The following is a 13,148-nucleotide window of genomic DNA, read 5'->3' as shown; positions in this document are numbered from 1 at the left end:
GTCTGTTCCATTTGCTTTTCTTCAGCCCGGGGAATACATGTTATAGTTCCGTATCATAGACCTCTGTGCCGTATCGCTCCTAGTTGTCTTTGTTTGAGTGTATAGCTGCTGGAACAGTATTTGGTGAATAATACTAATTGTAACATGTTCTTGTTATATATAATATATGAGATGATATACTCTAAGATTCAAACATCAGAGCGAGCCTTCGAGTATTATCTGATAGAACAATACTCAACAATGAAGTATTATTGTACTCTTATTATACAAGACTGGGTGATGTATCTTTTATATTTCGATCCTTCATTGGACTAAATATAGTACTTTAAAAGTTCCAAAGATGTGTTGGATATATTTTGAGAGAGACGAGGAAACTACCTCTATTTGGCAGCAGCGAGTATTGGACAACCGCTGAATGATTTTTGTGAGTTGGGAGAAAAGATATTCCCCAAGTGATGGTGACAGAGAAGAGGAAAGGGGGGAAAGGGCAAATATATAATACCCCAAATGATCTTCTATAATGCATGCAACATGTACAGCCATCAATTGGCATATGTGGAGCCAAGAGGAGGATTGTCCGTAGTGTTAGATGAGCTATAGTATGTTACAGCAATGTAGCTAATTATAAAGCAATACATGAGTCTCCATCCGCTGCTGCCACTCCCATCTTCTATGGACTGCACCTGCCTCACATTGGAGACACACATTCCCCTGTATCCACCCTCCTACTTGGTCCGCACCGTGGACCCGTTTATAACCTCTGAGATAACACATGAACCAGCACTTGTGTAATATCTACTTGTGGTTTAATGACTTTAGAAGGATGTACACAGTTTAACATGAGTGTTAGCAGAGGGGACGGAACACGCATTCAGCACACCATCTTCCCAAGACATCATTATTATTAGCGTTGTTGTGTATAGCAATGGCAATTTTCCCTTTTCCCAATGCCATATCGTCCCACTGTAACGTCACAGCAGAGGATTCTGCAATTCATAATCAGTAGCTGTAATATCATTGGCAAGGGTTCAGCGTTTTCTCTGCCTCCCCCGTGTCATATCAGAACTGGCAATCGAGGCAAAGCATCATCAAATAGGTTACCCTTGACGTGCCCTCTTTGAAGCCTAGTATTTACCATCTTATTCTGTCCGATTTGGAGCAGCTTTTGACCATGGAGCTTCCTAATGAAGAGGTCTACATTGTATCTGATAACCTTGTTACTAACATACAACCTTTCATCACTAAACCTAGCCAGTGTGTCAAAAAACATGCCATTAAATCCAATTAGTGGTTCGATGAAGACTGCAAGTTAGCAAAACTTGACATTTTAAATTGCTTGGAGGGAGGCTTGAGTGTTAACAAGATTAAGTGGTGGCGTCTGAGAGCCCATTATAAACTCCTGATCAAGCATAAAAAAGATAATTTAGTACGTCTAGAGTGGGAAAGACTGCAGGAAGGTTCCTTCACTGGGGAAACCTGTACGTTTAGGAAACCTATCAGTGGCAATAGGGAGGGAGGTAGTAATGATCCAGGTGCTAATATCACCCCGAGTATTTTGAAGAATCATTTGGCTTGATAGAGCAAGTGGATGTCCTGGGGAACCCGTTAATGCAAGTGGAGTATGGGAGTTCAATCAAAGAAAGTAACCTGGGTTCTGTGCATTTTGAGCTATTGGAACTAGAGAACAGTATCTTATCTCAATGATGGGGTGAAAAAGTCCTGGACCATATTTTATTCCTGTAGACCTTATTAAGGATGAATTGACTGTCTTGACCCCGGTTTTATGGAGGCTCTTTAATGTGATGCTCAGGATAAACAAGGTGCCTCCCTCTTGGCAAAATGCTACTATCATTCCTATTTATAAAAAAGGAGGTAGACAGCATCCCGGGAATTACAGGCCAATATCCTTTTTGGAGAGTGTGGGGAAAGTTTTTCCAGAGTAATTCACAAACAACTCCAGACCTGGGTAGTGCAGGAGGGCATAATTGAGCACAGTTGGGTGTTTGGCTCCGGCGCCCCAAATGAGCCCTTCGTCCTCCTCCCCTCCAACCTCAACTTCCCCATTGACCGGTAAAGTGTTACTACAGTTATCCTGCAAAAATCCAAACAGAAATAACAATGCAGGTCCTCTAGAGACTGTTTAAGATGGGGCCTCTTCAAAAGGAGATGGTGCATCGCCTAGATAAACAGCAACATCTTCAGCAGTGCGTCAAATCTCTTTTTCCCCAGGGCCTCAGTTAGCTATTGAAAGCTGGCATTCCCCACAATTACAGTGAAATAACCAAATAAGAGGCACTAATGGACACACCCCAGTAGGGAATGAGACCAGGACCAAGTGCAAGTGAGGTAAAAGAAAAATCTTTATATAAAGTTAAAATGGGGCACGCAGAGGACTCTGCTACTCCGAAAGCGCTCTGCCCACACAACGAGAAATACACGTTACATTACGGTATATTACAAAAACACGTCATCTATGACGTGTGATATAGGGATACAATAAGTAACGTCATTGGGCAAAGGGGACTGGTCAGTATGTTTCATATACGGATGATGCTTCAGGATTGGTCTGCTTCAGATTGTAGCTTCTTAGGGCAAGCAGGTCAGCTGGGCTCATCTGGGAGGGGTGCTGGGTCGGGCAATGTCCACGTCGCTGTAATTCATTCTATCTAACATTTTCCCTTTTGGCCACACATATCTTAGCATTATTCATGAATCTCAACATACAATATATATCATTTATATTTTTGACCTGAACAATAAAACGTCAGGGTACATGGGTCCAGGTGTCTTATCTAACACAGTATTTCAAAAGCACATTAATCAAGTATCTTCTTGGATCTACTGCGGGTGTTTTACTCTTTGTTAGTACGAGAAAAATATATGGCCACATGGGATTAGTGAACTGGAGTGGCACACGGGCGAGGGGCATGTAACTGTTACATCAAAGCGGTGTGAGATTAGGGGGCTTGTGGTCTATATTTCTTTAGAAGGTGTCTGCTAATGCAGAGGCAGATTTGTGGTTATGGATGGTTTTTTCCAGGACCAGGCTTTGGCCCGGCCACACACAGGGCAATGATGTAAAAGGAAGAGTAGAGATACAGTGCTTAGTACGTTACACTTTGCGCCCAAGCTTCCGTGAGAACAGGACAGCCGTGGAGACGGCAGAGGGGAGGAGGTGGGTGGTTGGCAAGCTGGTTGTGCACAGAGAATGAAGGGGAGAGGTGCAGACCTGCATTCAGTGTTTACCTGCAGCCTACTTGAAAATGGAGGTGGTAGGTAACACAAAATGGAGTCCCATGGCTATGGGTCATTCAATGGTAACCTCATACCTTGGCCAGAGGTGTGCTGTCAACCATGGAATGAGCATATCATGTGCGTTGTTAGGAATGAAGGGGGGCCTGGGAGACCCTTCCTCCCTTACATTATCGATGCAAATCTTTCGCAATCACCGTATCTATTCACTCAGGGTCATAAGCAAATGGCCTCACCACTGGATCATTGCCTACGGGATATGTCGCAGGAAGAGGATGGCTTTATTAATGTGCACGCTACAACACAAGAGGCCCCTAACACACCTGGTCCTGCCCTCCATGCTCTGAACTTTACCCTCTCCCAAATGGTGAACTTGTACGATTTAATTGCGGTGGAATACTGAACCCACTGGTCCAATGCAGTCTGGTCTGGGCGGGGGCATCAGTAAGTGTGGACAAGAATAGGTGAATACATTAACTTCCAGGCTGAATAGGCAGTAGGTACGCTGTCTCAAGCGGGCATTTTTCACTTTGGGCACAGGAGGTTGAGGGGTGCAGAGCAGGCAGTGTAGCAGTACAGGATTGATTCTCTGGTTGGGTAGGTAGTGGGTACGCGTCTATGGTGGGCATTTCTTACTTTGGGTGCAGGTGGTTGGGAGGGGCAGGGAAGAGGTGATTTATTTTTTGGTGAGCATTAAGTTGGGTGTTGAAGCATCCTTTCTCACACAGGGTTTGGGAATTGTGGGGTAGTTGTGGTCTTTGGGTTTGTGCCTTAGGACAGCAGTTGTTGACAGAGCGGTAGATGGGCAAGTTCAGTGGGATTTTGTCGTGATGGGTAGGTTTGTGCAGCCGGTGGTTTCAGTGATGAGGCTGGTGAGCAAGTCAGGTGCGCTTGTATGGCTGGGCTGGTTAGAGAAGGCGGAGAGTGGGATTTGCAGATGGGAAGGTGAGGAGCCTTATTCACGGGCATGACTGCTCGAGTGTAGGTGCGTGTGTACTGTGGGGGCGGTCCTACAGGAGTAGTAGGTTGATGTGCGGGGAGGAGCAGGGATGGGCAGGCAGAGGGGAGAAAGGGGCTACCTCTGGGAACCGGGATACGTGAGGCAGACAATATCGTCCCATAATAGCTACTCATTGATCATTTTATTTGTCCCCAATGAATTTCTTGTTTTCGAAAAATACTGCATTAAACAGTGAAAGTGAAATTCATGCCAGTTCTCCTTTGTTCATGTATGGGGGCAAATACGACTAGATTTGCACTCAATATTGTATGTGTAGGTCCTTGTAGGATTCTCCCAACAAGTACAATTTTTCCATGGCACTCTCCTGATTGGTGAAGGCTCAGAAGTGTGGCTTCTCACAGAATCACCCCGTGAGTTTGTGAGTGGGGTGTAAAGCAAGGATTAACAGCTCTATGCTAGATCTATTGATTTTTAGGATGTACGATGACATAAAATAATAAAGGATGCCTCTGCTTCTTTCAACAGAGAACGAGCAGCCATCAACGGATGCATGCTGGGGAGAAGTCCTACCAGTGCACGGAATCTGATAGGCACTTTAGTCACACATCAAAGCTGAGAAGACAGCTGAGATCAAACACAGAGGAAAGACCTGTCAAGTGCTCGGTGTGTGAGAAAAGCTTCACTCAGAGCTCACATCTAACCCAACATCAGCAGAGCCATACTAGGGTGCCCTACCAGTGCTCAGAGTGTGAGAAAAACTTCACCAAAAACTCACACCTGTACAGGCATCAGAAGATCCATACTGCGGAGCGACCATACCAGTGCTCAGAGTGTGAGAAAAGCTTCACTAAAAAGTCACACCTGTACAGGCATCAGAGGATCCATACTGGAGAGCGACCATACCAGTGCTCAGAGTGTGATAAAAGCTTCACTACGAGTTCACACCTGTACAGGCATCAGAAGATCCATACTGCAGAGCGACCATACCAGTGTACAGAGTGTGATAAAAGCTTCACTGTGAGATCAAATCTTCAGCAGCATCAGATGATCCATACTGGGGTACGTCCCTACCAGTGTACAGAGTGTGAGAAAAGCTTCATTCAGAGATCAAATCTGCAGCAGCATCAGAGGATCCATACTGGAGAGAGACCATACCAGTGTACAGCGTGTGAGAGAAGCTTCACTCGGAGCTCAGATCTGCAGCAGCATCAGAAGATCCATACTGGGGTGCGACCCTACCAGTGTACAGCGTGTGAGAGAAGCTTCACTCGGAGGTCACATCTGCGCTTGCATCAGAAGGTCCATACTGGGGAGCGACCATACCAGTGTACAGAGTGTGAGAAAAGCTACACTAACAGCTCAGAACTGCATCAGCATCAGAGGATCCATACTGGGGTGCGACCATACCAGTGTACAGAGTGTGATAAAACCTTCACTCGGAGCTCACATCTGCACCTGCATCAGAGGATCCATACTGGGGTGCGACCATACCAGTGCTCAGAGTGTGAGAAAAGCTACACTAACAGCTCAGAACTGCAGCAGCATCAGAGGATCCACACTGGGGAGCGACCTTATCAGTGTACAGAGTGTGGTAAAGGCTTCACTTCTAGCTCACATCTGTACCAGCATCAGAAGATCCATACTGCAGAGCGACCATACCAGTGTACAGAGTGTGAGAAGAGCTTTAATCAGAGCTCACATCTGTACCAGCATCAGAAGATCCATACTGGGGAGCGACCATACCAGTGTACAGAGTGTGAGAAAAGCTTCATTCAGAGATCAACTCTGCAGCAGCATCAGAAGATTCATACTGGCGAGTGACCACACCAGTGTACAGAGCGAGAGAAGCTTAATTCATATAGTTAAAAGCCACGTGTATGTTCGACAAGGACGTCCATGACAACAGTGCATTATTTATAGTAAATATAAGCAAGAGATATTTTGCAAAGAAAAACATGTATATTCTTAACAGTTCCGCAAGTGCTCCCTCTTAAAGCTAGAGGTGATATAGAGGCCAAAAAGTGGAATTCCCTTCCAAACACTGTTCCATTTCCTGATCATTATCTGATCTTTTTGGAATATTGAAAGTCCTGCATAAGCAGTCCTGCTGCACTCTCCTGTGGTCCAAGCACTCTGCGCCAGCATACCTTTTGGGTGAATGTTGCATTTTATAAAGATGTTAAATAGAAACCGTTCATAGGTCAAGCACCCACAGCGAATATCTACGTATAACCTTCATGGCTCGTGCACCATTCCCAGTATGAGAGCTCAGCTGATTGGCCAACTGCTGCAGAAATTCAGAGTTCGGATATCGAGCCCTCGCCGATGCCTGAGGACAAGGGCAATGCAGTCTGTGTCAGTCTGCCACCTCAACGGGGGAGGGGAGGTGAGAAGTGGTGGCAAAAGCCTCAACTGACTCACGCTTCATGGGTCGGATAACCGAGAAGGTAGGTGGCAGTGCTGGAGGTGGCTTGGCCTGAGGGGTAGAGAGGGTGAGCTGGGAGGAAAGGAGAAAGTGATCACTCCAGGAGAGAGGAGTGGTGAGAAGGATAGAAAGGTCTGAAGAGATCAGAATATCCAGAGTGTGCCCTGCAGATTGAGTCAGCCCAGAGGGGAGAATAGAGAATGAAACAGAGTCACAGAGGTCACAAAAGAGTCCAGAGGAAGGATAGGAAGCATCCAGGTGGCTGTTAAAGACTCCAAGACGAAGGAGTTGAGTGGTGGACGCACACTCCAAGAGGAATAGGAGATCTGACCAGGTGGCCGATAGATGGTAGTCACAGTGAGGGAATTGCCAGGAGAGAGAGAGCCTGAAGATGAGGCATTCGAAAGAGGAGTAGGCCTGCGTAGGAATGACAGAGGCAGGGATCCACTCAGGGAAGAGCAGGGCTACACTTCCACTTGAACGGTTGGACCAGGGCGCAGAGAGGATCTTGTAGCCATCAGGGAGGAGAGTGTCAAAGCTTGTGACAGAGCTGGTCATGAACTATGTCTCGGTGAGACCGAGAACAATGAGGTCAAGTTCTTCCAGGAGGCGGCAGATGTCAGAGGAGTGTTTGACAGCAGAGCAAGAGTTTAGAGTTACAATATGGAGAAGGTTGCCGTCCTTGAAAGACTTCCGAGGAGGGGTAAAAATCAGAGGTATGCCCTGCGCAGGAGTAGAAGAAGAGTAAGGAGGAGAGGGCAAGGTAGCCAAGGAGGAGACAGCAGGTAGAGGCAAGGAAGCCGTGGGGGGAAGAGAGGGGACAGCAGGAGAAGGGAGGAAGTTGATGAGGCGCGGGAAGCGTCTATCAAAGAGGAAAAGATGGGCCTTGGACCAAGACTGTACCATTCAGGTAAACATTTATGATGACCTTGGAGGAGTCGAAGGAGGACAGGAGGGACCTCCCACCAGGTGCCACCATTAATGGGAGAAGAAGAGATAGGAGAAAGCACAGAGACCATACGAAGAGTCCATTGGTCTGGTGAGGGAACGACAAAAAGGATGTCAGTGAGAGTTTGCCTGGAGGAGGCACTGGTATAGGTGTCAGCGATAGGGAGGCCTGGGTTGGAGAACAGGATGTCCTTTTTAAACTTCTTCCTTCCAGATTTAGTGAGGAGAGCAGAATAGTCGATAGAGAAGCAGTTAGAAAAGATAGGAGAGAAAGAGAGCACCATACAGTGGGTAGATAGAGGAGAGAAGAAGACAGGGCGGGGAGAGCACTAGGGAAGGACAACGGGGAGGGGCCAAGCAGACGAGACAAAAGTAGACAATTGGACAAGATGACAGGAGCTCAGAAAATGGTAGAAAAGTTCACTAGATGAATGATTTGCTAAGGAGGCAAAACCACAGAAAGTCACTACTTTAACAATGCAATTTTAAGTACATTCAGAATGCAATTTTAAATACCGGAGAAAAATACACCTAAGTCTGAGAGTCCTGTATAGTGGGAAAAAAGGCCCAGGTTTAACAATGCAATTTTAGGAACTTTCAGAATGCAATTTTAAATACCAGAAGAGGCCATTCAGGGGGAGGCGAGCGGGCTGTGAGGCGGGAGGGATTGGAATCAGGAAGCTGGGAAGTGAAGAACAACGCGGGGCAGACGGCCAGCAGAGTTTAAACAATAATACTGCTAAACAGAGGCCCATGGAGGCTGGATGAACATGAGCACTCACCCGTGAGGCTTGAGGAGGAAGGGTGAACGCAGCAGGCCGCTGTGGACTAGGCCAAGGGAAAGTGCGACCAATCAGCGGGAGGGATTCGAATCAGGAATCTGGGGAACAGGCAGAGAAGCAGAGAACAATGCGGGTCATTGCAGCTAGCAAAATGTAAAAAATAATGCTGCTAAACAGAGGCCCAAGGAGGCTCGATGAACAGGAGCACTCACCCGTGAGGCTGGAGGAGGAAGGGTGAATGCCGCAGACCGCTGTGGACTAGGCCAAGGGAGGCGGAAAGAGCAGCGAATCAGGGGGAGGTGGACGGGCTGGGAGGCAGGAGGGATTCGAATCAGGAAGCTGGGGAACAAGCACGGAAGCAGAGAACAAAGCGGGGCAGGCACCCAGCAAAATTAATAAAATAATGCTGCTAAACAGAGGCCCAAGGAGGCTTGATGGACAGGAGCACTCACCCGTGAGGCTGGGGGAGGAAGGGTGAATGCCGCAGACTGCTGTGGTCTAATCCAAGGGAGTTGGAAAGAGCGGCCAATCAGGGGAAGGTGGGCGGGCTGGGAGGCGGAATGGTTTGAAATCAGGAAGCTGGGGAACTGGCAGGCAAGCGGAGAACAACGTGGGGCAGACGGCCAGCAAAATTAAAAAAATAATTCTGCTAAACAGAGGCCCAAGGAGGCTCTGTGAACACGAGCACTCACCTGTGAGGCTGGGGGAGGAAGGGTGAATAACGCAGACCGCTGTGGACTAGGCCAAGGAAGGTGGAAAGAGCGGCCAGTCTGGGGGAGGTGGGCAGGCTGAGAGGTGTGAGGGATTGGAATCAGGAAGCTGGGGAACGGGCAGGGAAGCGGAGAACAACGCGGGGCAGGTGATCAGCAAAACATAAACAATAATGCTGCTAAACAGAGGCCCAAGGAGGCTCGATGAACAGAGGCACTCACCCGTGAGGCTGGGGAGGAAGGGTGAACACCGCAGACTGCTGTGGTCTAGGCCAAGGGAGGTGGAAAGAGCGGCCAATCAGGGGAAGGCGGGCGGGCTGGTAGGTGGGAGGGATTGAAATCGGGAAGCTGGGGAACTGGCAGGCAAGCGGAGAACAACGCAGGGCAGACGTCCAGCAGCATTTAAAAAATAATGCTGCTAAACAGAGGCCCAAGGAGGCACGGTGAACAGGAGCACTCACCCATGAGGCTGAGGGAGGAAGAGTGAATGCCGCAGACCGCTGTGGACTAGGCCAAGGGAGGTGGAAAGAGAGGCCAATCAGGGGGAGGTGGGTTTAGTGGGAGGCGAGAGGGATTGCAATCAGGAATCTGGCGAACGGGCAGGGAAGCGGAGAACAATGCGGGGCAGGCGGCCAGCAAAATTTTTAAAATATGCTGCTAAACAAAGGCCCAAGGAGGCTCGATGAACAGGAGCAATCACCTGAGGAGGAAGCAATGCTGCTTTGCTTTTCTGTTGGCCCAGCCCACCCTGCTTCAAAAGATTCTGGATAACAAGCACTCACCGAAGCACAAAGAAAAAGGCAAGGCAGCCCGCTGCACTCTGCGAAGGTCTGCAAGCCTGTGAGGCTGTATGTTTTCAATACAGCCCCTGCTATGCCGCCTTACTTCATTTGATACAGGCTCTATGGACAACTAACGGTTAAAGTACTCAGAAGTCCAGTGGGTCGGGCCTATGATGTGCATCTGCTTTCATTTAAAAAATGTACGTCGTTTGCAGGCGGCACGGGGGGAGACAGACTAAAGCTGCCCCTTGAACCAGTCGAGCATACACCACTGACTTGTTTCCATATTTTATGATATTCTTTAAATTTTACTTCAAAGAGTTGAAGCATCAAGCTGTGTCACACATTTCACCTGTCAATGGCTCACAGAAAGGGGCCTGCCTTGTTGCACTCTTAACAGAGGTAAACACATTACTAGACGCGATTTAGGGTGTCTTAGACAATATTAATGGTCCAGCTGGAGCACCTGTATCAGACCTCTCTGCTTCAGATAAGCAGCAGGAAGCACCAAAGAGGACAACATGCAAGAACTCTGTGAAAACCCACCAAACACAATGATCTTTGTCTAAACCTAAACCATGTAAAGATATCACCAAATGACTGTCTAACCAAATGGTGGAGGTAATTATGTCCTTCCAGTTGATATGCAATGCATCAGGAAGGGCCCGGTGATTCCTTCAAGTGACCAATTGTCCAATAATCATCCATCAACTGGCGATTCAGAAGAGGAAGACTCTGTGCAAGTCCTGTTTGTTATCTCTGAAGGAATCTAAATTTCCAGTTGCTTTGATCCACTAACTAATTTGGTCAAGGAGCAGTGAACTGGTATAGCGGCCCATAATCCAGATAATGCTGTTGCCACCCCTATGTTGAACCACGATGAGCAAAATGGAAATCAAGTCCCAGATCCCTCACGTTGGAGGATTGTTCCAACTGATTTTTGTTACAGGCTGAAATTAGAAGTTTGTGACAAGCGATTGATGATTTAAAAAGGAGTTTGGCATAGCTAAGCAAGATCTGAAAAACCTAACCATTTTGATGAATCCTCCTGCGTTTAGGCCCCCACCTGGGATCGCTGTATCTACCCATTTACCGCTAACTAATCAAATGCCTGCTAACCAAATCACATTTTCCAGGTGATTGAAAATCACATTAAAAGCCATCCATCCCCAATCACGGGGTATATTCCACCTAGAAATGATGTGGTAAAAGGCCCCAAAAACTCAGATGATGTACCACATACTGGTGTGGGGAATGGTTATCGGCCCAGGGGAGATTTTATACCAAAACGACATTTGCCACTATTCATGATTATAACCATGAAGGAGGAGTATTATTCATTACTCATTAACAGAAATGAATATCAGGAAAACAGGAGGGGAAAGACAGACTTATCAATACATGTATCTATTGGATATGCCATCAGAAACACTGCTTGCCAATCGTGAGAGATGATACTATTGAAGCTAGGCGTTTTCACGCCCCTTGGGGAGGTGGCTAAGACTGTAACACCATTACCTTCCGTAATGAGGAACATACATGGGCTGCAATCAATTGACTTCCTCACTATTCCTCCAGCAGGCCGTCACAGGCCTGGTGGATAAGACGTAGGATCTTGACATTACCATGAGCCATTATGGACTCATCCAAGAAATAATGAATTAGAGTGCCTGATTGTAACTTGATAGTAGACTAATATACGGTTAGGGTTTACTCTCCACTGCTGTTCCTAATCTTCTTTCTTTTATTTAAATGTACCTTGAATGCCGCAATCTGATATTGTTATGCAGTTTTCTATTAATTAAATATAATAATTAGTGTAATTGATTGTGTATTACACATTTGAAATCGTTTTTCAACTACAGCATTAATTTGATTGTTGTTTTAATTATTCATCTGTTCATCTATTTTCAATACTGCATATTTCTTGTTTCGATTTATAGCCACTTATGAATTATGATCATTACTGTGATTACCCGTGCTATTTTCCATGGGACTGTTATGTTTTATGACTCTTATTCTGTCTTATAAATTTATCAGTATGTGTTAAGGTTTTAAAATTCTTTTATTCAATGCATTTATTTCTGTTCTGTACTTTTATGGTTAATTAAAGAAGATGATCTATGTTTTCCATCAGTAGTCACTACGGTGAGTAACTTGTCTTTTGTAAGTGGTTTTATCTGGCTTGCAGTTAGTAATCCAGAGATCCCTGCCTGCTTTTCACTCCCTCCGATTGTCCTGTGTCCTTGGACACAAGACCAGGAAACACCCTTCCTCACCGGCCCTCCCAGGGTAACCTTGCCCGGGCAGCCATCGGCTAAGGTCCTGAGGCAAAGCAATGCTCCCTCCTAAGCAGCTCCACTCCGTATTTGCCCGTGTTCGCCTGGGACACCTGACGCAGAACAAGCAGACAATTCAGTCTAGAATCACCACGGAGCGTATAACTCCCTTGTTGAGCGCTACCATGGACAATATCAACAAGATTGAGTCGGTTGAGGAGCTAGCCACTGTGCTGGTCTCCTCCTTTGACAAAGTCACCAATCTTCTAGCTCCCCTTAAACTGACACATGAAATAGTTGCACCTAACAATGCCTGGTTCACATAAGAACTCACGGAGCTCAAATCAGACATGCTGAAATGTTTCTGAGTGGAAAAAGAACTCAACTCTGCCCTCTTTCTTAGCTACATGTAAAAAAGCTGCTAACGATTATAAGCAAGCAATTATTAACACAAAAAAAAAAGTGATTCAATGATAGAATCAGCAGTGCGCAATATGAAAGCAAGGAGCTTTTTAAAATTTGAAAAAAGCAAGCTACCCCCTGCATGCAGAAGACCTCTACCATCATCAAGGACACAGCTTGGTGTACATCAATACAGGAAGCATTGCAGGGGAAGCTAGACAAACTCTGAACGGATATTGTCAATAAAAAGGCTGATGCTCCCAGAGCAACACATTTTACACATCGACCACCAAACCCTCTGGTCCCAGAGTTTTGATTCACTCCCATTACAGCTGAGGATCTAACGCCTATTCTAAATCAACTCAAGTCTACATCATGTAAAGGCGATCCATGTTCGGCCGTTATTATTAAATCTTGCTCGGCCACATTGATGGAGGCAATTTGTAAATGTATCAATGCCTCCTTCAATGAAAACCTGGTGCCAATAGAGTTGAAACAAGCATGGATCACACCCATTATTAAAAAAACCTAACTTACCAGAGGATAATCCTTTGCACTTCAGACCCATCACTAACACCCCGTTCGTATTGAAGATTCTCGACCGAGT

General features: G+C 46.4%; 1 protein-coding gene across 1 annotated transcript in view; it reads left to right on the top strand.

Annotated features, from left to right (window-relative positions):
• Positions 1-11,996, top strand: part of LOC138528693 (zinc finger protein 420-like) — a 49,820-nt gene extending 37,824 nt beyond the window's left edge. The window contains exon 2 of the mRNA XM_069640552.1: positions 4,739-11,996. Within this exon, the coding sequence (XP_069496653.1) occupies positions 4,739-6,034 (1,296 nt within the window). The 3' untranslated portion in view covers positions 6,035-11,996. The remainder of the gene's footprint in view (positions 1-4,738) is intronic.
• The last annotated feature ends 1,152 nt before the right edge of the window (positions 11,997-13,148 follow it).

The sequence above is a fragment of the Ambystoma mexicanum genome, chromosome 7q, assembly GCF_040938575.1.
Source record: "Ambystoma mexicanum isolate Mex_15411 chromosome 7q, UKY_AmexF1_1, whole genome shotgun sequence".
In the NCBI taxonomy this organism is placed as follows: domain Eukaryota; kingdom Metazoa; phylum Chordata; class Amphibia; order Caudata; family Ambystomatidae; genus Ambystoma; species Ambystoma mexicanum.
This window is presented reverse-complemented; position numbering and strand designations above follow the sequence as displayed.